Source organism: Cavia porcellus, unplaced genomic scaffold, assembly GCF_034190915.1.
Source record: "Cavia porcellus strain 051 isolate PalLab524CR breed Dunkin Hartley unplaced genomic scaffold, mCavPor4.1 scaffold_4, whole genome shotgun sequence".
Classification (NCBI taxonomy): domain Eukaryota; kingdom Metazoa; phylum Chordata; class Mammalia; order Rodentia; family Caviidae; genus Cavia; species Cavia porcellus.
The window spans coordinates 56,155,286-56,182,570 of record NW_026947487.1 but is presented as its reverse complement, the minus strand read 5'-3'; the positions used below and the strand labels follow the sequence as shown (position 1 = coordinate 56,182,570).

The 27,285-nt window shown below is 44.2% G+C and overlaps 1 protein-coding gene across 2 annotated transcripts in view; it reads left to right on the top strand.

Moving 5' to 3' along the window:
* Slc6a2 (solute carrier family 6 member 2) overlaps positions 1–19,368 on the top strand; it is a 49,483-nt gene extending 30,115 nt beyond the window's left edge. The window contains exons 6-16 of one of the 2 annotated variants that reach the window (XR_010046917.1): positions 5,475–5,609; positions 7,266–7,369; positions 9,199–9,323; positions 10,286–10,398; positions 11,538–11,666; positions 12,065–12,164; positions 13,133–13,233; positions 13,622–13,789; positions 15,019–15,090; positions 15,639–18,522; positions 19,110–19,368. Coding sequence is in view for 1 of the 2 variants with exons in the window: in XM_023560645.2 (XP_023416413.2) it covers positions 5,475–5,609; positions 7,266–7,369; positions 9,199–9,323; positions 10,286–10,398; positions 11,538–11,666; positions 12,065–12,164; positions 13,133–13,233; positions 13,622–13,789; positions 15,019–15,090; positions 15,639–15,662 (1,071 nt within the window). In the remaining variant the exon portion in view is untranslated. Of the gene's footprint in view, positions 1–5,474; positions 5,610–7,265; positions 7,370–9,198; positions 9,324–10,285; positions 10,399–11,537; positions 11,667–12,064; positions 12,165–13,132; positions 13,234–13,621; positions 13,790–15,018; positions 15,091–15,638 lie in introns of both variants that reach the window. The other variant, XM_023560645.2, reaches the window with a different exon arrangement.
* The last annotated feature ends 7,917 nt before the right edge of the window (positions 19,369–27,285 follow it).

Here is a 27,285-nt window from a genome sequence, read left to right as displayed (position 1 = left end):
ACTTAATTTTACCTTGGAAATGATTCACATTAGGAGATCAAGTTCTACATTAATAAAAATACAAGTTGCTGGTCTTTAAACTGTCACTGTCTCATTTAGCAATTTATCACAATTTAAAAATATGAAATAGCCTACGTAGTAAAAGTATATCACACACATAAGTGTGAGAGCTGTCTTGTGGACTTGTATTTGTTACAGTTACCTATGTGTTTATGTGCGGTTTTATATGAGAGAGAGTGTATTCCTTTACACGGGTCATGGTCAAAAAGTGTGAGATGCTGCATTAGTAGATTAAGCTCTTTCAACTTAGACAGTTTGCCAAGATTATGGAAAAGATGGTATTTTTACTGGATCTGCAAGGACAGATCTTGCAAGGTCAAGAATAGGTTTTCAGTGAAAGGAACTGAGTGAGCCAAGCCACAGAGCTCTGGAAGTCCAGACTAGCATTGTTCTCACTTTCCTTAGCTTTCTTGGTTACCAGGAGCAGGCCCCCTTGGGGTCTAGAGAGGCTGCCAGGTGAGTCATAGCCCACCTGTGTGGAGCTCCCATCTGCCCTAATAATGCAACCCAAGGTTAAGCTTCCCACAGCTATTGGCAAAGGAATTAAACTTACTCCATCTAGTTTTCCAATCCCAAAGCAGAGTATAAGTAGTTTGTTGGCTGAGTGGTGCTACAGAGACCCAGGGGAGTGTCATGAGAGGCAGGGCCATAGTGTTATACTAGGGAGGTCCCCTCATGTGGAAACATGAGGAGTGAGTAATATGCCTTCACATGAGCCAACTGAAGCCACAGGCCACATTTTGCGTAAGTCTCCCAATGTTCTGGCAGTTGAGCAGGAAAAGGCCCTAGGCAGTCCATGAGGGTATTTCTAGAATGAGGAGCTTCACTGAGGACATTCCTATGCCCTCTCTTTAATTGCTTTCATAAACTGGCTCATAAGAAAGCCAAGAGTGTTGCTTATTTCTTCCCAGAATGTGTCTGGAACAGGACACCAAGCTTTTTTAGCGGACTTCCACAGCCCCAGAGCCGGCCTGAAATGACTTGCAAACACACTTCCCAACTTGGCAAGAGAAGACTGAGCTCAGGAAGAAGCAGATGTGCTGGTCCCTGAGATGGTGTAGGATGGGGTACAGTGTGAGCCAGGGAAAGGGGTTTCTCCAAATCTGCTGGCCTATTGAGCACCTCAGTGTCGAGTGAGATCTGAAGCAGTACAGTGTTTGCAATGCTGAGCCCTTTCAATCGCCAGAGTCCCCACCCAATCTGTTTTTATACTGGAGTAAACTTTGAGAAGCCTCAGGCTTCCCTCTGCCTAGAGATTAATGAAGATGACAATGCTGGCTGGGATCCCAGCTCTGTCCACTTCATTGCTAGCCTTTAGGCTATTGGGGGAATAGGAATAAGATTGAACTGGGTTTGTGACTTCTGGCAGAGTTGGTGGAACTGAGAAAAGGGAAAGCCAGACTGATTCAAAGGACACCTGAGTTCCATTCAATAGATAAGTAACCTTGTCACTTTCATATTTGAATCACGATTCTAGCCAATACTTCCCTCCACTGTGTCAGTACAGATTGACTCTGACTCTTCATCTGTCTCTCATTTCTGTATCTCTCCAGCACTAGGGATTGAACCCGGGAGCTTGTCCATGCTCAGTAAGTCCCTACCATTGAGCCACATTTCCAACCAATGCTGTCCTTGAAACTGCAATTCCCCTACTTCATTCTTACAAATATCTGGGGTTATAGGTATACCTTGCTGTGCTCATTCATTGTCTTTTATATGTAAATCTTAAAGATGGATGAAGTCTGAGTTCTCATGGCCATACTTACACTGAAACATGAAAGTGTGAGAGCAGAAAGGCTGCTCTGGGCTGGAGTTCAATAGAACTCGAATGTTCCTTTGTCTTCACCCAGTGTGCATACAGAGCACACATGAGCATGAGTGAGATGTTGCCCAAGGAGCTAGGAGTCACATTTGACACAAGCTCTTAGGCAGCTGAACACACATCTGCCATCAATTCTGAGAACCTTCAGCAATAAGACTTGAATGGTTTAGCACTAAACACATATGCACAGTCAAAACAAACTCCCCCTTCCTGATGCTTGACTGTCGTCATAGTTCAGTCATTTCCTGATGTGTTTCTTTGGGAAAGTGAATCCACATTGGAATCTCACACATGGTCTATTCAAGGCCACCTTCAGGCTCCATGGGAGGTTCCCTGAAGTAAGAACACAGTTGTGTTGTTTTTTGATGGAGGGAGTATTGTCACACCCAGCCAGCTGGACTGGGCAGTGCAGCCCGAGTGCAGCTGTTGACATGAGTTGTAGGGGACCACAGTTAGTTAGAACTCATCACAGGGCTGTGCAAAAGCTCTTCTTTGTGTCTGTTGCCAAGGACTTCGACCATTTGTCTCAGTTGGGAGGTTGAATCTGAGATCAATGTGAGCCCACCCAACTGAGGCAGCTTTATTTTCCAGGACATCTTTCTCTCCTCATTTGTCATTGGAAGTTTGTCCTCCCTGTTCTTGCTGTCCTGAAAAAAAGAAAGAAGCCAAAAGGCTGAGTCCACAAAGCACTTCATAGAACAAGGGGGTGATAGAGGAACAACTGGATAACATTGAAATTGGAGCCTTCTTTGATTTCCCCGGAGCCCAGATGTGATCACTTCTGATGTGTCTACTATCTTGTTGACTTATTTTCTCTTACACTCCCTTGTCCATGTGTTCATTCATTCTTTGACAAATTTAGTCATCCACTAACCTTGTGATTTATCATTTGCCCACTCATCCATATGTCCATCCCTCTTTGCAGCCATCCACCACCTATCTATTTACTTTAAACATCTACCATCCAGCAATGACTATGCAACCAGCCATGTGTTCATCCATCTAACAATCATCTGTGCAGCTGTCCAATTATTTATCCAACAAACATTTTAAAGGACCTATGTATGTTGAAAAAATTGTAGGAATTTTCTTTTAAGGGGCTCATGATAATGAAACAGGATAAATCCCAATCTTTAAAGAGGTATGGAAAACATGGCTCTATTTTCTACATCTCAGTTTTTGTGTTGAGCTCATATCTTTCTGATATAGGGGAATGAAACTCCCAACCTACTAATGTTTGGTAAGAGTTCGTGTTCTCTAACATAGAAGAATGAATTTTAGGAATAACGGAGGTTAAGAGTACGAATATTTATTGAGAGTAAAAGCTTTTGTCTGAGAGAGAGACAGAAGGGGTCCTGAGGGGATTGCCAAAGATTCTGTATTTTTTCAGGATTTTTATAGAATAAAATCATGAGGTAAGGCAGGTCTAAAGTGGGGGAAAACTGGGAACTCACAACGCAGATGGGCATGAGGTAGCACAGAGCTATAGTCAAACAATAAGTTTAATTGTTCAGGTATAATTGACCAAATCAGGGACAAATGGGGAAGCAAGTCAGTGATTCTTCCTATAGGGAGTTGGGATGGTGACTCTTGGCTTCTCTAGGTGATCCAGACTTAATCCCTATGGATTATACTTAAGGGTGTGGTTGTATTTGTTTTGCCTTCTGCCCTGGGATCTAGCCCAGAGCAAGAGATGTGTGTCTCCTCCAAGGTCATCAGACACCAGGTCCGCTCTGCTGGCTTCTTCCAGGGCCTGGCCCTGTTTGACTGCCTATTATATTTCTAACTAGCTTAGCTGCCTGTAACATTTTTAGGCTGACAAAAACTTTATTTTCCCTTTGTCTTGTTTTAAGACTTCCATTTTCTCCCTAGGGGATGTGTGAAGACACTTGGGACAGCACAATGCCAGAGTATTGTGGGGAGAAGCCAGCCTGTCCTTAAAATATGTTTCAGCTGAGTCTTCCTTAGGTCTGACTCCTCTGGCCTGACGTGACTTTCTGATTGGGTGCAGTTCTTTATTCTGCAAGACTTCTCATGGCGGCATCTGTCAAGTCTTTAACCTTGGTTATATATTGACATCAATTGAGGAGCTTTTGAAAAATACTGATGTTAAGGTTTTATCTTATGCCAATTAAATCAAAAACTTTAAAGACCAAAAACTAAGCTTTACGCTTCTCTTCCTCTTCCCCCTCCAACTCCCCTCTTCTTGCCCCTCTACTTTCTCTTTTCTTCTTCTTCCTCTATCCCTTCTCCTTCTCTTCTTCCTTTCTCTTTTGTGACACTATGGATCCTTCCTCAGCCTCCTGACTAGCAGGATTGCGGGCATGTGCCACCATGCCTGGCTGCACTTTACATTCTTACCAATGACTTCTCCCAGAATACTCAAAAATGTAGCTGCAACATGAAGAAATACTGAAAAGTCCACATAAACTCCCCTGCCCTAGCTTCCTTCTCCTTTCCCCAACCTGCACAAGGCAGTGAATGGAGTTTCCCTTTCGCCCTGAGGAAAACTGCTTCCTTTGGTGTTTCTGATCACCAAAAATGCCGCCTCTCTCTCTCTGTCTCTCTCTGTCTCTCTCTGTCTCTCTCTGTCTCTGTCTCTGTCTCTCTCTCTCTCTCTCACTCTCTGTCTGTCTCTCTCTCTCTCTCTGTCTCTCTCTCTCTCTTTCTCTCTCTCTCCATCCATCCATCTACCTCCTACCAAGAGAGGCAACAGCCAAAGATTCTACTTTCTGTTTCTTGGGCAGTGGTAAGGAGATGTATGTAATTAGGCGAAGAAAAGGAAAAGAGGGAAAGAGAGAGAGAGAGAGAGCAAAAACTATGTGTAGTACACATGCCTGAAATCTAAGTACTCTTGGAGATTAAGCCAGAATTGCAAGTTCGAGCACAGCCTGGGTGACTCAGCAAGACTTTGTATAAAAACATAAAATGAAAATTAAAAACGGCTAGGACGTAACTCAGTGTGAGGGTCCCAGGCTCAATTTCCAGTACTGGGGTGGGGGAAGGTAAGTGCAGCGACCCATACCAATGGTGTGATGGATGCAGGACTCGCAGGGAAAGTGGAAAGCAAAAATGTGGGTCTGCTCCTTCTTTCTGAAGCAACTCAAGAGGGTCAAGAGAGGCACTGTTTAGAGGCAGTGGCATCCCTTGCTTTGTGACCTTCACTTCTATCTCAAGAGTATTCCCCGAGCACCTCACTTACTTGGTTCTGAGCCTTCCCATAATGTACCCATGTCTATTGACTTTCTTTTTTTTTTGTCTTTCTGAGACAGAGTCTCACTATGCAATTCAGGCTGGCCTTGAGCTCACTTTGTAGCCCAGGCTATTCTTGACTCACAATGATCGTCCTGCCTCAGCCTCCCAAACACTAGGATTACAAGTGTGAGCCACCAGGCTTAATTTCTATCAACTTTTCTGTCACTGCCTCTGGTTTAGGACCTGCCTGGAGACAGAGCCCGTGGCATGTGGATTGGGTGAAGGAAGGTGGTGGGAAGGCATGGTAGTTTCTCTGGGAAAGAGAGACTTAAGATCCCCACTACCTACTACTAGGTCACAGTGTGAGGCTCTCACGGCCAGCTTGTGCTTTCCCCAGGTGGTGTGGATCACGGCCACGCTGCCTTACTTCGTGCTGTTTGTGCTCCTGGTCCATGGCATCACGCTGCCCGGCGCCTCCAATGGCATCAGCGCCTACCTGCACATCGACTTCTACCGTCTAAAGGACGCCACGGTCAGTGTCCCATGACCACATGGCCTTGGGCCAGGGTGGTTGGGAGGGTTCTCACTGAGTGTTGAAATGGAAAAAGTCTGTCTTCAGCTTTCTTATGAAATTGGAGTTAGCCTTGGAAAAGATTCTTCTCTGAGCAGCAGCTTCTCCATGAAATAAATGCAAAGTTGCACCGGAAGTTTCCCTGAGCCCATTTGGTTCTGATGGTCTGGGATATTTGTGATTCTATTTGGTGGCCTTCACAAACCACTCTTGCAAGGAGAGTCATACCCCATGAAGGAGACATGATATTCTTGGAACTTATTCCTGTCTTGTACCTGTGGCATATTAGCCCATGTCAGCCACTCTTGTCTTATTTCTATTCTTAATCCCTAATATGGCCTTTGTCACTGTCCCATGCTGTCATTGTAAAGAGCAGCCTTAGCCATCAGGGAGACATGAGCATGACACCTCTGTCCTGCAACAGCCTCTGGTTCACCATTCTACCTGGAGGTCCAAATTGTAATGAAAGGGGGGAAATTTGATAGCAGAATCCAAGGTGGCAGAATGAGAGTGGGAGGAGAGACCATCACATCTTCAAATAATGGCTAAGCTTATTCTAGTCTCCTCTTCCAGGTTCCCACAGAAAGAAAATCTCAACATTTTTTTTCTCACAACTCTCAAGAAATTTTTTTACATTTTATCTGTGTCCACAGTGATACTAGTAGGCAACATGGTATTAGGAGGGAAGCACCCCAGTGTGCTACTCCCATAAATCAAGCCCCAAATGCATCACTGTCATAAAACAGTGACCAAGAGGAAACTTATTTCCCTAGTAACCATCAGAAAGATAACATAAGACATGAACCAGTCTTCAGGCTTGTGAAACACAGCAGACTTCTGTTTGTTCTGCAGTTGTTTAGCTCCTCCTAGTCATTCAGATGTGTAGAAATGAAACTGTCAGTGTAGTCTCAAGGAGCAGATCGATTTCCTTGATCAAACTGCTCCTTTCATTGTGCTGTTTTCAAAGTTGAGGAAACTGGAACTATGCAAATGGGAAGCTGACAAAAATCCATTTCAGCTCTTAACTGGGGAGGTATAATTATGCCTCCAGCATACAAATGAGGAAACTAGGGTATTAGACAGAAGGAATTGACCAGGGATAACCAGTTAGACAGAGAAGCTGGAGAGGGGCTCAGGTCTTCAGACGTCTAGCCATATGCTTTCATCACCAAAAGGATAGAACAAGTAAATCTCATTGCTTCCCCAAGGCTCTCTTCCTCAGTAATCTCTATCCTGTGCTGGTCGAGGTCTACTATGAGGGACTTTCCCTTTATGCAAATGTTTTATCCCAAAACTCCTGAAATGAACAGAACTTTTGCTATTGTCCCATCAACATTCTAGCTCAGACTTTTGGTTTGTTTGCTTTCTTTGAAAATCAGGGTTTTAAATGATTCATTGAGTTCCTCCAAAGAACTCATGAATACCCCAGGCTAGGAGATTCTAAGGAGAACCTAACCTGTCTTGTGGGAAAATGTGATTTTCAAGACTGTCCATCACCACTTCAGATCATGTACTTTATTTTCAGAATATTCCCTGGGTTTTTCAACCCTTCCCAACCACTGGAATAGTCCAAATACATATGAAGAAGAAAGTAATGGCTTTTTCTGCTGATTTCAGGTGTGGATTGATGCTGCAACTCAGATATTTTTCTCCTTGGGGGCTGGATTTGGAGTCTTGGTTGCATTTGCCAGTTACAACAAATTTGACAACAACTGTTACAGGTAAGTTTCTTCTCAGAGCTGTGAAAAACTGAATCCTGGGTACTGATCCTTTTAGGAACAGGACAGAGGACTCTGACTGATCTGAAAGCCAACTGTTCGTGCACAAGTAAAATTTCCTTCTTTTGAGCCATCATAGGCATTCTCTGAACTGTGGTATGGTCTATGGGCTTCTAATGAGCACCATTTACTCCAGGATGCCTCCTAAACAGAATGTATTAGTCAGCTTTCCCATGGCTAGGAAAAAGTACCCAACACCTGTCACTTAAAGAAGTAGAAGTTTAATTTGGTTTATAGGTTTAGGGGCTCAGTCCATGGTTGGTTGTGTCCAAGGCAGAAACTGCATGGCATTTTGGTGAAGGAGAGCTATTCACTATGACAGCCAGAGAGGAAAAGGAGGATTTAGGGACAAGAATATGTCCTTCTAAATCATGCTACCAGTAACCTATGTCTTATGAGCAGAATCTGCCTCCAAATATATAAGATATTTAGGGGGATGTTATGATTTATGTTTGGTGTCCCCTCAAGCCTCATGCAATCAGGAAGGCAGTTGAATCTGGCATTTGTGATTGGTTCATTGTCTAGCACTGGGTTTGGCAGTGTGAGTGCTGTACCCGCCCAGGGATGGAGCACACATACAGTGTAAAGGCAGAAAGAAGATGTGTCTTTCTCTTTTGCTGTTAGCTTGTTGTTTATGGTAGCCCCACCATGCCACCCTGCTGGTTGGAGCCAAGTGAGTATGGACTGAAACTTCCAACCTGTAAGAAATAAATCTTCACCTCCCTACCTTCGAGCATCAGGTATTTTGTCTCAACGAGAGAGAAAAGTAACTAAGCCAGGGAACATTTTACATCTAAACCAGAATACAAAGATGCCAAATTGAGAAAGGTGATGTCATTATGGTCAAGATATTATGGAGATCTGTACCTGGGACAGAGGAACACAGTGTGGCTTTCAGAGAAAATGGTACCGCTTGATTGCCCATTAAATGTTCTGGCAGGCAGAATAATCAGGCTAGTGAAACATGGTTCTGTTGTAGATAAGACTAAATGGCAAATAGTCAGCATATTTGCTCCAACTCAGATTAATAAAAACTTACTGCTGCTTCCTACAGGTCTAGTGCTGTGAGGGCTTCGAAGATGCGCAGTTTGGGCCCACCTTCATCACTGCATCCTAGGAGTAAGGCAGAATCAGATTTTCTGATAGAAGAAAGAGTAGGATGAGTGCATATAGTAGGGCAAGCTTTAGGAGATAAGGAAATAGGATGGCTGAGCCCTTGGTAGGATACTAGCAAGAGATTCTCTGAGGCAAAGCTCAGGGACCAACTAGGATTATGATAGGCAGGCACAAAATAGATGACATGTGTGGCGAGAAACAGCATGAAGAAAGGCAGAGAGGTGGTGTTTGTGGGTCAGTAAGTTGAATGCTTTTGTTTATTTAAATTATTATATTGGGAGTCATGAAAAATAAGCCTAGATGAAAGATATTCTTAGCAAAGATTTTAAATGCCAAGCAAGGAGTTGGGAAACCTTGGGGAGCCAAGAAAAATTTGCTTAATGTGACTGATGAGTTGATTCCCAAATAAGAATTTGGTGTCAGAGACTAGTGTCAAACTAGTCCATCAATGAGCTACTCACCTACTGCCTGCACCAGGGGGTTCTAATCAAGTGATGAGAGGGCCTGAGTCCATGTGGCAGCAGAGGAGGGTACAGGAGAGCTGGAGTCTGAGGCTGAGTCTAGACTTCAGTTCTCATACAGGGTCAGTGTTCCCCAAACAGGTTTGGGGTGTGACAGTCAGGTCAACTTGAACCAGCAGCAATTCTTTCCCGCAGGGATGCCATGCTGACCAGTACCATAAACTGTGTCACCAGCTTCATCTCTGGGTTCGCCATCTTTTCCATCCTTGGTTACATGGCCCATGAACACAAGGTCAACATTGAGGATGTTGCCACTGAAGGTAGGTGGGCAGAGTGCTTTTACTTTAGTCAAAAAATAATAGGCTTGAAAAGCCACCTGATTCCTGATTGCACCACTCTTCTGTGTCTATAGGAAGGTGAAAGCTGATAACAGATTTCACACAGTCCAATTTATAGGTTTTCCCTTGGGTCTGTCAATGGAGATTCTAAGAAATCCTGGGCCCTGGTGTGAAACTGAACTTTCCTCTGTGTCTGTCTGAGAGAAAAGATTTTGGAGTTTCTATTCTACCAGCACCTGTGCTAGGCAGCTGACATATATCTTAGTCCATTTTCTAGTGCAACTGCCAAGTACCTGAGGCCGAACAATTTACATATGAAAAAGGTTCTGTTACTTCACACTTCTGGAAGTCCAAGAGCTTGGTGCCAGCCTCTGTTGAGTTCCTGGTGAGAGATGAAGGCAATACACAGCTAAATTCATAACCAAGAAGGAGAAGAAGAAATGTCTTGTGTGTAGGAAATACCAAATGCATAGTCTCACCTTGTAACAATCCATTGTCAATAACCAGTCTCTAAGAAGGAAGAACTCATTCCCAAAAGAAAAGCATTAATCTCTTTAACAACCTAATGACCTCTTCATAGCCTCATCCCCTCTCTCCCTTGCTACACTGGAGACAAAGCCTCCACATGAGATTTGGTAGAGACAAACTGTATGCAAACCATAGAAACACACTTCTGCTTCATTCTTCCAATGCTGTGAGGCAGGTGTTAGTAGATTTGAAGCCTTTAATACAAGGGCCTCTGGGAAACATAAAGATTGAAACATTAACACAAGTGAACTAAAATTCTGAATTGGTTTCCTCTGTAGACTCTTGGTCTACAGTGGCCACAAGTGTTCTGGGGCTCGGTGGGAGCTAACTGGGCCTCGGAGCTAAATGCTCCTCTGTCACCTGCAGCTCTGATCAACAGTCCTAGCCATTGATGAGGTCCTTGATGTTTCTTACAGGAGCGGGGCTTGTGTTCATCCTGTATCCAGAAGCCATTTCTACCCTGTCGGGATCTACATTCTGGGCCATCCTGTTTTTCATCATGCTACTGACTCTGGGCCTTGACAGCTCAGTGAGTGACCCTATTCAGGACAGCCCCACCCCTAGTCTGGTTTTAACCCTCACCCCAACACACACATAGTACTCAGCCTAAAGTTCTCACCATTTGGACTCTTGGTTAGTAGTTTTTCCAAAGACCCTACTTAAATGCTAACAGAGAAATGTGTCCACCTTCAAAAAAATAAGATTTGGTCAAAGTCAAGAACCAATGGTAGCTCCACTAGCAATATAAAAATCAAAATCAGAAAGGACTTAAGAAAAGTTAGCCTAACACTTGGTCCTCTTGCAGACAGAGAAATTCAGGGAGAACACTGATAAGTCTTATTCTTTAGGCTCTTTCTCATTCATTTAGAATTCACCAGAAAACGACAAAAATATTTCGAACCTCATTAATTTCTTAGATCCTTTTATGTTACCCATTTGTAAATGCAGATTTTTTACATCTTCTTATGTCTTTGTCTATGGTTGGAGGTTTGCCAAAAAGTTTTTGGTAAGGCTTCCCAATAGATTCCTCTCCCTGCCTTTGCCTTTCACTGGCAGCAGTGTGTTGGGAAGGATTCGGAGGCTGCTTTGGGGTTTCTAGGGAAAAATACTGGTTTTGATAAATAAGGTCTTATAAGAGGAGGGGAGTTTGGAGCATGCTCACTTCTTTTCTGTCACAGCAGTGATTCATAAGAAATGTATGGGCTCAGAGCAGTGAGATGTGACATCCTTTCAGACTGTGTTTGAGGTGACCAATTTCCTGACAATTGGAAAAACAGCCAAATGTCTTGGGGTGCTTCTTTGGTAGATGTTTGCAGAAGACCCTATTACATTCAAATATGTCACTTATGTCCCTTCACTCTTTATTAACTTATCAGTCCTCAGGGAGGCTGAGTGAATGAGCAGGAGGCAGCTACTTGTTACCAGGAACATATCAGAGTTCAGTTATCTCTTCACCTTCTTACACATTTTCAAAGGTTGAGAAAGGGCAGACAAAGGAAGAGCAGGTGGCAGAAAAGCAGGGACCAGATTGAGAGCAGGGTTGAGAGCAGGGCAGAAAAGGGAAGAGATGATGGGGACCAGGCAGTAGCCAGGGTACCTAAGTCCCAGGCCTCATCATATACGTGGTGGATCCTCATTTTTGCTTTCCATCTGCCTGGTTCCCTCCAGATGGGAGGCATGGAGGCGGTCATCACAGGCCTGGCTGATGACTTCCAAGTCTTGAAGAGACACCGGAAACTCTTCACATTGGGAGTCACCCTTGGCACCTTTCTTCTGGCTCTGTTTTGCATAACCAAGGTGAGGAAGGTTTCGGCCTGTGTCACCTGGAACTTCTGACTGCGTTTCAACAAAGTTAAGGTATTTCCAGGCTTGGAGCTGGGGTGCCTAAGCCAGGCCAGTTCTCTCTGGAGAGACACATGGCTTTTTCTTTCTGCCTTTTTGCCTGCTAACTGCATATTGATTTGGGGGCTGCAAAAATCCCTTTGAAATTCAAATCACTGTATACTGGCTAAAATACCTAGCTTTAGATTGAATGGCTTCCAGAGGCTTTAGAGTGCAACTCAAAGCCTGTCACCTGAGTTCTCAGACAGTTCTGAACAGGTGGGGCAAGGAGATAGGTAAGAATTGATGTATGCACCAGTCAGTGACCGCTTCTAGTCAAACATGGCCTCAGGTCTTTTCTCTCCATGGCCCAGGGTGGAATTTACGTCCTAACTCTCCTGGACACCTTTGCGGCAGGCACCTCCATCCTGTTTGCGGTACTCATAGAAGCCATTGGAGTTTCCTGGTTTTATGGTATGTGAGTGTGTGACAAAGCTTTGGTTCCCAAGCTTGTGGAGCCCTTTTACCTGGACAAAAGGGCTCTCTGTTCCCAGGGCAGTCCCTGGATCTCCAGAGATGAGCAGGCTGCTTATTGAGGACAAGTCTTCCTAACCTCAGCTCAGCTTTAAACATATACTCCTTTCAGTGGAGGCTACAAAAACTTCTGAAGGCATCCACTGTCAGCTCTGCGCAGGAACCCAAAAGAAGCCATAGGTCCTCAAGTTGTGGAATTCACTCTAGCATAGGGTTTCCAGATTTAGTAAACAAAATGCTGTATGCCCAGTTAAACCTGAATTTCGCATTAAAAAAGTTAAACTTGAATTTTTTTCTTTTGGTATGTATATGTTCCAAATATTGCATGAGACATACTTATGTTAATGTTTTTTCCCATTTCAGTATTTATCTGAATTTCAATTTTAACTGTGTATCCTATGTTTTGATAAGCTTATCTTAGAACCAAACTGAAAAAATATTTTACAAACTGTACTGTAACTGTTTACCCTCACCCCATATAACACCCCAATCTTCGTCTTGCACCTCCCTTCCTTCCCCGGGGAAGAATCAGAAAGGAATGCAATGTAGGAACTTGAACTCTTCTACATGGTTACAGTCAGGATTTCACATGTGCCTACACATGCGGGTACAATGACTGCATACAAAACTGTCATTTTCCAAGAAAGAGTGATCAAGAAGAAAAAGCTGGGATTCTGTAGCCTGAGGCAAGCTCCCTCTACACTGATTTCCCTCTTACAAGTTAATTGGGGTGAGGCATAAAGGGTAACTCTGTCCTTCATTTTGTCCTCTTCCTTGCTCTGAATCAGCTAAGTGTCAGCCCCTATTAGCAGATCACTGCCTTGCTGTCCATCTGAGGACCAGCGTCTCAGGACTCCTGGGCCACGGGTTGTGTGGGCCACCGTAACGAGTCTTTTCTATGTGAACAGGTGTGGACAGGTTCAGCAATGACATCCAGCAGATGATGGGGTTTAAGCCGGGCCTGTACTGGAGATTGTGCTGGAAGTTCTTCAGCCCGGCCTTCCTCCTGGTGAGTAGCTTGTGTTCAGGGTGTGTTCAAGGTAGAACAGGGTGGGAATATTGATTCTTAAGGGAGGGGGCACTGGGATCTGAAGACCTGGCCATGTAGACAGCGGCCCTGGGATGCTTAGTCTGCTGATTGGTGTAATGGTGGGCTTCTACCTTAGCAGGGGTGTCCAACCTGGGAGACTTGTGCTAGCTTTCAAGTCCCTATTCTGTTTTTAACTCTTCTTTCTTTGTCCCTTTCCCTATCACGCATTTCACCCACTGCTTCTCATTTTTCTACCTTTCTTTCTTTGTCTGTCCTTTCACCTCTTCCTCTTCATTTGCTATGTTCTCTCTTCCCTCTCTCCTCCCCCTCTTCTCCCCACCCTTCTCTTTTGTTTTTTCTCCCCTAGTTTGTGGTGGTAGTCAGCATCGTCAACTTCAAACCACTCACCTATGATGATTACGTCTTCCCCACCTGGGCCAACTGGCTCGGATGGGCCATTTCTCTCTCATCCATGGCCCTGGTTCCTGCCTACATCATCTACAAGTGCCTCAGCACGCGGGGCTCCCTGCGGGAGGTGAGCTGGGCCAGCCATAGTGGGGATGGGATGGGACAGGCGGTGGCTGGCATTCCTTGGGAGTCAGACATCCACCTTACTGACCAAGTTGTTATCCCACCAAGCCTCAGTTTCTGTATCTGTAACCTGAGGCTAACAGTGCTTACCTTGAAAAGGAAAAGGAATTGCTCAGTACAGCACCTGGCACACCACTACGGCTGCTCCTAGGTGACTGTTGCTGTCTATGTAACAAAGTTCACATAGTTTAGCCCTGTAGTTCAGTGAGGGCTAGTCAGACAAATTGCTTAAATTTGGCTTCTGTTTTTGTCTTCCAATGTTTGTCTTTTCTCTCCCTGTCCCAAATCTCCTTCTCTAAGTCCCTTATGCTATGATCTGGTCTTTCTGGTTTCACTTGCCTCTTTCCTGATTATAATATGATCAGCATGGACTAGAGACTGTAAAACAAAGATATCATCCCTTCATCACTCATTACTCATGGGGCAGGAATTTACTAAGAATCTAATATGTGCCACTTGGTATTCTGGGCACTGAACAAAATTTGCGGACCTTCTGAAGCTCCCATTCTAATGATAAGACAGATAAAACAGGCCCATAGGGGAGTGAGCCATGCAGAAATTTAAGGAAGAGGGTCACAGGTTGTTGTCTTCACCCTTCTCCTCCCAGTTCTTCAGCTGATGTTTTCTGTCCAGGACGTCTGTGTCCTGAGCCACAGGGAGAATCCATATTCAATGCATTCTCCTAGACAGGGCTTTTCATTCTTCACACTTGGGAGGGAAGACATCTCCTGCAATCCAGTGACCAGCTGTGATTCAGAATTCACACTGAATCCCTGGGAGTGTCTCCCCAGGAGGTCTTCCCTGACCTCATGAAGGGCAGGGGACCCCTTCATATTCTCACTTCAGCATTTACTGATTTACAGTGTATCTCTGTGTGTTTGCTCAATGCCAATTCCTTCATGGCTGTCAGCTCCCCCAGGTGGAGACTGCAGGGCTCCACAGCCCCAGCCCAGTACTGGCCACAGTACTCAGCTTGAGAACCAGTCACTAATGCATGATTCAAAGAGCATCAACCAGCTCCACAAACAAAGGTGGGATGGGTTGGATGTCTTTTATAGATCTGTGTGGGAGTTCAGGTCCAGATAGCTGAGGACCAAATCACAGGTGTCAGCTGGGGGACTGGGAAGGTGTTCCATGGCCAGACTAAGGACTCTTCCTTCTTCCTCCTCACAGAGACTGGCTTATGGCATCACACCGGAGAATGAGCACCATCTGGTGGCACAGAGAGAAATCAGGCAATTCCAGGTAGATGCAGCCTGAATAACTGGGGCGGGGCCTGGGGTTTGGAACAGTCCCTCCAAGCTCCCTGCAGGGTACCCAACTAAGAATAGGGCTCCACAGTCTGAAAACTCAGGTCTGTGGGCTGTGGTGTTGGAGTGGAGGAGAGGGGCTTGTGCTCTGCTCTACCCAGCCTTCCCCTGCCCCCCGTTCCCTGGTCCTGGGATGTCACATGCTCAATTTCTCTTTCAACTCTACTCTGCCTCTTTGAGTTGTCAATATGGAATGTCATCAAATTAAGCTGAGCCCTCATCCTTCCCTTTTCACCCAAAAATGTCAGGATTTGGGAATGAGGAGGCTCTAGGTGGCTCGTAAAGGCCACCCACACCTTCTGCTTTGCACTTTCTGGGCCAAGGTGACAACTAGAGCATCAAACTGCTTGTTTTCCAAGGGCTGTGAAAGGATGGGGCTGTTTGTTCTGCCTTCTCTTAGCTTTCTGAAACCCTGCGAGCTTGGTCTCCTTGCTCTCCACCTGCCCTGGCCTGTCATAGACACTTTGACATCTTTCTCTACAGGTGCAGCATTGGTTGGCCATCTGAACTTCACCTGGAGGAGGAGGAGTCCACTGTGTCCAGGTCCTGGTCAAAGGCCTCTGCTTCACTCTGACCCTGGACACTGTCTTGGAATTCTTCTCCTGGAAGACGCTCTTTCCAATCCCCTCTTCTTTTCTTGGTTACAAATGACTTAGTAACTATGATTTTTGTTCACCTCTGTTCATCTGGCCTAGGGCCTATGAGTGTGAAGGACTGGTGAGCCTCAAAGAAGAGGAGAGGAGGAATCAGTAAAAAGGACTTGTGTGGGAACCCCAGTTTTGGGGGGTAGGTCTCATTACTTTGGGAGCTCGCCCAAGCTGAAATCCATGGCTCAGGTAGAATCCTTTACCATGTTTACTTATATTTTGGGCCACAGAAGAAAATCTCATTCACCCAGTCTGAGAGAGGATGGGTTTTAGATCAGACACCAAAATGTATCCAGACCAATTTGGTATGTGAATGGGAATTTCCTATGTTCCCCTTCTCTTGCCCACCACAAGCACTTTGGTGTCTCAACTTCATTTTGGGAATATCAGCTTATTTGTCCTTAAATGAAATCAGTAGATTGATGCTTTTGGGACCTAGAGCAGAAATCTTCATAGTTTTTACCCTGGTTATCTGAATTTGATTTGTGTCTGATCCAGAATGCTCTTCTGGCTTCTGTTGTTCAGATGGCCCACAGCCATTGATGCCAGGTAAAGAATGCAGGTGAAGCAGGGAAAGCAGGGTCCCAGAGAATCTGCACTAGGTAGAGGCAACGAGGCCAAATGTGTATTTCAAATGCACGTGCTAATCTTATCCTATGAGACACATGGGATTCTAAAAACTCATTGGTGTTTCCTGAGATCTTCTTGGGGAAATTGGACAGGGTCTTGGGTAAGCCAAGTGTGAGGATAAACCATAGGGAACTCTGCTGTCCTTTTAGGGCCAGAGGAGTAACAAACTATCCTATTTACTGTTCATGGACACTAGGAAAACCTTCCCTCACCCCACCAGCGTGAGTAATGGGGAATTGACCCTGAAAACTCCTTTTGTCTCTTGTTAAGATCTAGACACCTGGGTACCTTGGATGGGGTGGAGTGGGGCAAAACACTCCACAACCTAATCACTCAAATTGAGAAAATATTCTGAGTGGAAGAAAGGGTTGGTGGGTTTTGACATTCCTGGCTTTACTTCTGGTAAAACTCCCAAGTGCTTGGTTTCAATTCGATGAGCAATGATTGGTGGTTTGGAAAACTGGTGGCATTCATTCGAGATTTCTATTTATGGGCTGAGTCACAGGAAGTCATTGAGAAATTGTGCATTCCTATTTTGACTGTGTGAGTCCCTGTTGCACATAAGACCACTTCACTTACCCTGGGAGTGGGAAGAACTTCGAGAATGTGCTGTGGCTAAAGCCAGGATGTCTGTGAGCCCCTTAGATACTGCAATTTGAGGGCAAGATTGAGTCATTTGGAGACAGTGAAAGCTTATCTCTGAGAGCCGTTGGGTTTTTCTGCTGAGTCAAAATCTTGAGGTCACTCTTTAGAGAATAAAGAGAGGAACAATTTTTTGACCTTTCATTAAAAGAAGGCCAGTGTATGACCTGAGGTAGCCTAAGTGGCTTGGGCCCTTGGGAAAGAGGAGGCCAGCTGCACACAGATAGAATGGATCAGGTGCTGGTCTAGATCCCTTGACTCCTTCCATGAGAGATAATTCCTTCCTAAATGTTATCATTTTTTAAATTTTAACAAAGCACTTTTCCCATGTTGTCCCCTAGCTTCCCCATGTGTGTGTACAGCAAGGCTGGCTCCTATTTCCCCACTTCCCTGGTGAGAAAACTAAGACTGGAATTTCAGTTCATGTAGTTGAAGGACTGACCTCCAAGGAATTGAGTTGGTGCTTCATGCATAAGCTCAGCTCTCAGCTCAGAGAACTCAGAATATGTTCACCATATGGTCCATCCCACCTAGGACTGTCTTGAGACACAGAACACCCAGAAATCTACTCAAAAGCAAAGGAGCACTTCTTAGCCAAAGAACAATGTGTTGGAACAAAGAGAAGAGAGAAAAGAGTGGCATTCATTCTTACCTGGCTGCTTGCCAGACAGGAAATGGTTTAGTTGCTGTACACCCTTTTAATGAAAATAACTACTTGCTGAACAGTGGAGCCTGAGAAGCTAAATTCATCTGGCTGACCTGAGCACCCACTCAGAAAGGCTCATGTGCATTAGATCACAGCCAGCTTGCTAATTTTTTCTTAGTCGCCTGCACTGTGGTCGTTCTGCCTCTAGACACTGTCCTCGGGGCTAATTAGAGGAGTGGTGCTAGCTGAATGATCATCAAACTAATGCCATGGTGCTGCCTCGGGGTGAAGTTGACTCCTGAGTCTGGGGTAGATGGAGCAGTTCCTAGTTCCAATCCTAGGTACCCTGAGGGAGTAGAGGTACCCAGAAAGGCCTTGAAGATTCTCACAGAGGTGCTGGGAGACCTCTGGGTTCACCTTTCTAGCTACACATAACAGAGAAAGACTATATGCTTCATCCTAAGTAATGACTGACATCTTTTTTGTAATCTTTTTTTTAATAGGAGAAGTCACCCAGGACCAGGGTACTCCTGTGTATTATAATACGACACTAGACACTTTTGATATTTTACTAGATTTTAAGAGAATTATTATTTTCCATGAAATGTAAGAGATCTGTTTAAGACCATCATGTTGACATCCTTCTACTCAATGTCTAGTTATTTAATATTTACATGTTAGTCTTTATTCTAGATGCAAATGAGACAAAGGAAGAGGGGAGCTGCCAACTCTTGCCAAATATCTTGCTGAAAAAGATTCCCTAAACTGCCTTAATTCTCAGAGAAGAAAGGTTCTTGCCCAGGTGGGAATCTGTTTCTTGCCATGTGATCTCTTTTCCATCTTTGATCATGTAAAAACTGAAGCCTTCTTACCAAAGAAGTCATTACTTTTAATCCCACTGGACTCACTTTATGTGTTTTTAATTTCTTTTGAAAGGCACGGAGGGGAAAATCACACAGTGTACACAGGGTGGTGGAGAAGCAGAACACTAAGAGTTGCAAAGACCTGGGTCTGCAACTGTCTAGCTGGGTGGCCTGGGAAGAAAAGCTTCACATCTTTTTTGGTTCAAGGTTATTTGTTTGCAAAATCAGGGATTGGATCAGATAATGAAAGGTCCCATCCAATTAAAAACAAAAAAGCCAAACAACCTTTATAGCTCCATAGTGTTCTTGTGCTAAATTTGCAATGAAGAAAATACATTCTTTGCTATAAGATTTTCCAAAATGATTTATAATCATAAGCAGACCACTTAGAAATATCAGATTTTTGTCCTCTAAAACTTTTGAGATTTTTAGATATTTAGTAGTTCCACTTTCTCAGATATTTCTCCAGCAGATGCCAGAAATCCTTGGTATTTGAATTAAATAACACCAGCCCTTCTCTTTACAGAACTGGAGGGTGATATTCCGTCATGCCCATAAACAGCATGACTGCACTGGTGACTGTGAAGACATTGTGGGGTGCCTGCCCATGTCTCTCTGTATCTCAGTCTTTGTGAAAATGCAGACTATTTCAATAATGTCCTCTCTGTGTCCTGGATGTGGTAGTGTCCCGCAAATCTCTATTGTCTGACTTGGATTTGTTTTAAAAGTTGTTCTCTTCATGGAAGAATAAATGTAAAGAAAAATAAATGATATTTCCTGTGGCATGTATCTGGTTATGGATGTGTTTTGCTATGAAAGCAAAATGCTATGAATTATTTGAGGTAAGTGAGTTTGTTTATGATCAACTCTAGCGAATAAAGAAAAGCTTTGGTCATAGCAGCCCATTTGACAGCCAAATAATTTTTTAAAATCACTTGTGGAACAGGAGACCATAGGGGGTTAAATTTGAAATCTTAGCTCAGACTGATGCAGTGTGTGTGTGTGTGTGTGTGTGTGTGTGTTTATATAGTGCTGGAGACAGTTGCACCAACAGCCTGACACCACTTAGAAAGTGGATACCAAAGGACAGCAGGTTAAGCTATTTAGTTTTGATTTGTTTTTGTTTTTCATCTCTAGGGCTGACTTTCAAGACAATCAGATCAGCTGGATTGAACCAAATGTGCAATATAGTGCATATGTGGATTTTTCTGAGAAGAAGGACTTTGTCACACTAAGGTCCTGGGAGTGTAGTAGTGTCTTGGGGAAGATATAAATTGATAGAGCTTTGTTTTTAATACAAGTTAGCAGATAGATGATAACACCACTCTAATAGAGGTACCCGAATAACTAGACATTGAGTAGAAAGATGTCCATGTGGTGGTCTTAAATGGATATCTTACCTTACATGAAATAATAGTGCTTAAAAAACTAGTAAAATATCAAATAACAATTCAGTCTTCTAAGTTTTTGACCATTATCAGAGAGTAAGTTTCGGGTCTCATGGCCGAATGGAGGCCAACAGTAGGAAGTCTGAGGAGTCAGCTTGCAAGATTAGACTTAAACAAAGAGAAGACCATTGCTGGAAGTGGTGAACTCCCCATCATGTTGCAGGCAGCTGATTTAGTTAAAAATATTATAGGCAGTGAGACAGGGCTAGATCCTCAATGGAGGTAGTGTAGATACCTGGTAACTTGTGTGTGTGTGGGGGGGGGGACTGACACCTCCTGTTGTGGGCCAGGCCTAAAGACAAAAGACCATACAAATGCATCCATACCCTAAATAATTCCCATCCCCCTAGGAAAGAGTCACAGCTCTTAAAGATTGCCCGCTTTCTGTGACTCGTTTCCCCATTTGTCTCTAATGTAATCAATTTTACCTGAACTATTGATCTTATTGGCTAACTATACTTATATTCCACCTTATTCCCATCTGCCTTGTGAATTCCCAGTCTTCCCCCACCTTGAACCCATGGTTTTACTCTATAAAAATCCCTGGAAAAGACCTTGGCAACCTGCTCAGGGCCCCTTCTGTCTCTCTCAGACAGAAGCTTTCTTTCTCTCAATAAATATATTCTACCCTTCAGCTTCATTGTTCCTAAAATTCGTTCTCCAGTTTTAGAGAACACGAACTGGTGGACATAGTAGGTTGGGTGTTTCATTCCCCTATATCAATCAGACAGCAGGAAAGGTCTCAGGAATGTGACGTAGGGAGGTTGAGGAGAGATGCTATAGATCCATTGGGCTACCTCCTGTTTGGGCTTCTGAGTTCTCTTTGGACAACAATAGACCTAGCCTTGCACACAACAATGCAAAAGGTAAAAACATACTTTCCAAGGATCGTGGGGCAAAGAGTGATTTGACCCATGATAGTATGGGGTTAGGAGGAGTGAAGTTATGAGAGGTGATTATTCTACGAGTGAAGCTATGAGAGATAGTTATTCCCTCATCTGAAAGGATAAAAGTTAAGAGTGTAGGTAGGTAGGGCTTGTCTCTGGTCTAGGAGTTGAGCTGGAAAGAGTAAGAAGGGTGGGGCTGGCCATGGCTGTGTCACTATAAGGAAGGTAAGGGCCTAGGCCTTCAGGGATCTCATGTTTGATTAAACAGCTAAGGGTAGAGAGAACTAAGACAGTTGTCATGTAGAAAAACATGAAGATGATCTTTACACATGATGTGGGAGTCTTTAGGAAAGACTGTTAGGAGTCCTGCTGTAAAAAGGATAATTAATAGAATGTAAGAAATTAGGAACCAAGCTGGATAACAAAACATGACTTAGCCTGAGAGTTGTGGCTGTGAGGCCTTGGTGAACCAGAGATGAGTGGGCAATAGGATGGTTAAATTTAGTGCTAGGAGGACACCACTTGAGTGATGTGGAACCAGGATGGCAGTCCAGTAACTTTGACCACTGTTGGGGTTGCCAAGAAGACCAGGTAGAGGCTGCTCCACGTTGGTTATAGTCCTTGGGATGATTTTCTGTAATAGGACTTTAGTAAGTATATCAGCAGTCTCCCTGGTTGTGGGAAAAGCTTTTACCTATCCTAAAAAAGTACAAACAAAGGTGAGAAGATATTTGAGAGTTTTGTGGCAGGACATGTGTGCAAAATCTACCTGCCAGTCTTGACCAGGTTTGTTTCTGAGAAACTGATGAATAGGAAAGGAAGGGGGTGCTATGTGTCTCTGAGGAGAGGTTTTACTAGAAATAACAGGTGTAAGTTGTTGAGACCTTAGACTGTCTGGTGTCTGGGTCCGTCTGCATAAGCACAAAGGAATAAAAATGGCATTTTTAAGATCTATGACTGTAAAGTGAGTGTGGAGGGAGGGATATGAGAGAGCATGGTATAAGGGATTGGCACCACTGGGTGGATTGGGGTAACAGCACTACTGATTACCTTAGGGTCCTGTACTAGATGGTAAGACCCATCAGACTTGAGTACCAGGAGAATGCGAGTATTATAGGGTGAATGTGTAGGTTTAAGGAAACCATCGTCTAAAGGTGCTTAATTATAGGTTTAAGTCCCTGTAAATGTTTGGGAGCTATGGGATATTGGGGAACACAAGGAGAAATTGAAGGATACCTGAGATGAATTAAAGTAGGCATGGCATGGGTAGAGCAGGTGGGATTGGAGGTATCTCAAACTATGGGATTGACCAGAGAAGAAGTGAGTCTGGAACCTGCATGAAATAGGCCCTGTCTGTAAAGGATGCATAGGTTGGCCATCAATACTCCCTATAGAGACTGTTTATAACGTATATATCAACTTTAGCAATGGCTTTCCATAAGGAAGATAAGTTCCAGGGAATTTTAGAAACTGACATGTCATTCATTTGACATGTACACATTTAGGTTTTACAATTGTATAACCTCTTATGCTGTTAGAATGTCTAAGGCCATCTGATTTTTGGAGGATGACTTGTTTTATTAATTTTACCTTTTTATTTAGGAGAGAGACCAGCTACAGTGTCATTTAACACCAGTTGAGTATAGTTAATTATGGCCCCAATATGCCTGGCACCCACTAGTCTGCAGGGGGCTGAGACCCTAGGGAAAGGTTTAGAGACCCTCCTCCCTAGGGAAGGGAGGAGGAGAGGTCAGCACAGCGGGTACATAAACCTTTGGCTGAGAAGGCTGCGGGGTTTGATCTTGGGGATAGGGAGGAGGGGGAGTTAAAGACGGGGGCACATCGTCTAAGGGGTCTTGAGGGCAGGAAGGGAAAGTTTGTGGTGCAGCAGAGCTAGCTAAAGTATTTTAGCAGGTGTACATGATTTAATAAGAGAAGAGCATGTTCTTAGGGTAAGGAAAGACTGTATATATGGAATTTTTGCTAACTTGTCACCAATGTAACAAAAGTCTTATAAATTTTTGAGAATACATGGGTCAAACGTCTCCTCTTTAGGCCATGGACTGCCATTAAGTTTGTAGGTTGGCCAAGCCTCCTGGCAGTAAAAGATTAATTGTTTAATTCATATGGTTTTTCTTTAGGCCAAGGGTGCCAAGGTTATGAACCAGGCACCCCGGAGGTGTGTTTTTGGGGGAAGAGGAAAAAGTATTTTCCATGATCTAAATAAAAATGAGCCAAGAACCAGACCGTGGCTAGCCAGAAAAAAAGGTCATCATCTATTTTTGGATGCACGGTTAAAGGAACGGTTCCAACTCGTGCCTATTGGCTGTCACCAAAAGGCACAGGTGGGTCCCAGAGGACCACAGTAACAGTTCTGCCTTGGACTGTCCAAGGAATGTAAGAACTGCTACCCCAGTCCAGGGACAGAATAGGTAACCCAGCGTGAGCCCAGCCCACAGTCACAGAGAAACCCTCAGACAGAGGTTTGCTCACCTGAGGTAAATGAAGTAGGCCAGTGTTGTTTGCAGGCCGGTGGTGACAAATTGAGCAGCTCCCTCATGTTGAGAAATGAGGAATTAATCCAGAATGCGGTCCAGTCCGTGAATTGGCAGGGAGACTCAAACTGGGAGGACTCCAGGAGACATTTACACTGCCTGTCCAGTCGGGGAACCACTGATAGGATTTTTGGCATGGTAAAGAGAGAATATAAAGTACAAATGGCCTTTATTCTAAGAATGTGGAGAGAAACCCCATGACCACTGGGGGTCTGGGTTTCTCTGCTGGGGACACGTGGGGCATATATATACCTTTTGACTGGGGTGGTGCCTAAAGGTGGCTTCGCTGATGTGCGAATAGTTGATTGGAACTCTTTTCGTGCCACAGGTACGTTGCCTAGGGGTGGGGAAAGTGACCTCAAGGTAAATGTCCCTTGGTCCCACCTCCCACTGCTGTAGTATCCTATCTAGGGAAAAATTCTTTCATATTCCATACGACATGAAGGTGTCGATGCAGCCAGTTTGTGAATCTCCATCACCTGCACTATGCTGGCTATTCATTTCCACCCATCCCACTTCAGACACCTTGTTAGTTTTCCTGTTGTCAATCCTGTGAGGCAGCAGAATCAGGATCAAAATGTCCCCCCTGGAGAGATGACGCATTTGAGGCTGGAGTTGAGAAGTGACTCATGGAAGTCACATAGTGGCTGAAGGACAGTCAAGTCCCAAACATCAGGGTCAATGCTCTCCCTGTTGTTTTAGTATATTTTGGAAATAAAACAGGGTTAGGGATCTGAAAAATCTTGATCTTTGGGAAAGGACAGCAGGATTCTAAGGCTGAGTTCATCTGAATGGGGCTTGATGCAGGTATTGGAAAGATCACTTTGTCATATAAGCCAGAGGAGGATGGTCCACGTAAGTCTAGATGGATCAGTGAGGTGAAAGGTTAAAACTACTGAAACATTTTGTATCTTTACTACCCACTTGAGAGCGGGGACCCTGATGTTATGACTGACGTGTGCTGGGTAAATTATCAGTAAGTCTTGGCCTTCCTATCTGTAAAATGAGAATGTTGGACTAAATGAGTTTCTAAAATCCTTTTGGTTTTTAACTCTGCAAGATCTCCCACCACAGAGCAGATGACTTAACTGATTCGTACTATGAGAAAAGTGACTGCTTCACCAGGCAGACATTGATTGACTAAAGTAGGAGCAGTTGCTTTTTATCCGTATTATAGGTTTCATGTGGGAACCTGCAAACTTCTTTTGGTAAACATCTCTGTCAGAACTCTGCTTTTATAGCATGAAAAGAACTTTACTTCAAAAACAGATTGTTCTGGATCATAAATGCAGTCTGGTTTGCAGGTATTTAGTTTAGGAGAGAGTGAAAGATTCAAAGTTAGATCGCACCTGGGTTTGACTTCCAGTTCGTTCGTTTCTTCCTTCCTTTCTTCCTGCCTTCCTCTTTCCTTCCTCCTCTGCTCCTTCTTTCCTTCCTTCCCTTCATCATTCTTCCCTCTGAACTACACTCTCAGTCCTCAGCTCTATTACTCACCACTACAGAATTTTGGACAAATTATACAACCCTTCAGAGGCCTTATTTCGGGGAAGCAGGAATAAAAGAAAAAGAAAAAACCTTGGTGCCATCGCCCGACAGCGTGAGACCACCAGCCTGCAAATTAACTTCCCTTTGCCTGAGTTAATAATCTATAAACAGGAGCGACAAGAGTGACCATCACTTGAAAGAGCTCTTATTAGTATGATATCCAGAATAGGACCTGCTACACAGTCTATTATTCTATGAGTGGTCCCTATTAGCTATGTGATGAATGTCTCTTTCTTTCTTTCTTTCTTTCTTTCTTTCTTTCTTTCTTTCAGTACTGGGGATTGAACTCACAATCTTGTGCTTGCCAGGAAGGTGCTTGTGCCACTGAGTTCAATCCCCAGACCTTGAATGCCTATATCCTCCCCATTTAGTTCTGTCCACTTCCAAGGCAATCCATCTATGGATGTTTTATGTAACCAGGATAATACTTGCTTTTTTGTTCCCTTGGTCTTTCTTCCGTAGGATGGTGCTCAAGGTTTGAATGTGGGTCCACATAGCCAATATAAGTCTCCCTAGGACTCAGTGATCATTTGAACAGTAGATGTGAGGTTTTGGAAATAGTCACCTGCCTCAGCATCGCTCAGTAGAACCCAGCTGCCCTTTAAACCCTCCTCTGTTGTCCCATACAGCCAACTATAAAGGGAGATGTTCTCTTTGCAAGCCTGGACTTTAGCTGAAGCCCAGAAGCAGAGGAAACAGAGGTATGTGCCCTGAGCCTCCTCAAAGAACTGGCATCTACCTGGGTTCTGATGTTGGATAATCTCATTAGATGTCGGGTCTGTCAGCCTCAGGCCTGGGAAAGGCTAACCTAGGTAAGTGTAGGAGGTCGTGATGGCTATGTTTCAGCTGCAGGAAATCCAGGAAGGCCAGGCTTGTTCCCCAGGGAAGGTCTCAGGAAGAGCCATGGCCTGGAAATAGCAAGAACCATAGATCCATGAACTCTGCATTAGAGAACAGCAACTAGGTGAAGAGCACCTCTCATGCCCCTGCATCTTCAGGGGCAACAGACTCAGGGTCAGATGAGGAGAAGCCTAGAATAGCTGCACCCTGGACACAGTCAGCCACGCCATAGGGAACCTACCTGCTGCCCTTCTCAAGGCCACATCCTGGGCCTAACACATTTTTCTTCTTGCATCACAGCCTTTGAATTTTCCTTGTAGTTGCAACCAGCCTCTAGGCCACATCTCCAGTCAGTTGAGAACTGCAAAGCCCTTCCTGTGGGGAACAGTGATGGAGTGGGGCTGATACTGGACGCATGGCCACTCAGATCCTGTGAAAGCACTGCAACTGAGACAAGTCAAATGAATGGCAGAGTCGACAAGGGAGTGCCAGAGATTAAAGGAGAGACCACTGGTTCTATAAATACACAGATACCCCCTTAAACCTTGGAACTGGAAGGGAACTATGACACTGAAGTACTTCACTGTATTAGTTACTTTGTCATTGCCTGAACAAAATACCCACACATTGAAGGTGTAAAGTTTTATTTTAGCCCATAGTTTGTAGAAGTTTCAACCAGTAGTTAACTGGTTTCAAGGATGGTCAGCATAGTATGGGGAACATTGCAGAGGAGAAACCATCCATGTATGACAGGATGTCATGCCATAATACGGGGATCAGACTCACAACCTCACGCTTGCCAGGCAAGTGCATGTGCCACTGAGCTAAACCCCTGGCCCCAATGATTTATTTTGGTACTGGGGATCAAACTCATGACTTCACACATGCCAGCCAAGGGCTTGAAAAATCCCTGGCCCAAAACAGCAAAACTTCTAAGAAAGAATTCCTTTTTATTCCATTCATGCTAGAAACCTATTGGTTTGTGCCACCTGCATCCTCAGTGGACATTCCTTCTTCAGGAAGTTCACCATTCCCACCCAGAATGATACTAAAACTCTCAGTGGACTAACCCAGTGTCACATACCCATGATCTAGTCATGGAATTTTTCACAGAAGCCCCACAATTAATGCATGAGGCCTTTTGCGGTGGGGGATCTTTATATAAGCTACAATAATGGTTTATTTGAAAACTCAGCTGAGAAAGTGGAGCCATTTCACAGTCACAGAAGCCTAAGCTACTCAGGGATGCTGAGAGCTCCACAACATCAGCACCTCGGACAGAGCAATGACTTTATTTGACATTTAATTAGCAAACAGATTGTCTTGTCTTGTGCTGGGAGTGTTTTTCTTACTGCTTTACCAGTATCAACCAATAAATCCTCCTGAGAATTCCACTTACCAGTTGAATATTATTTTTATTTTTATAA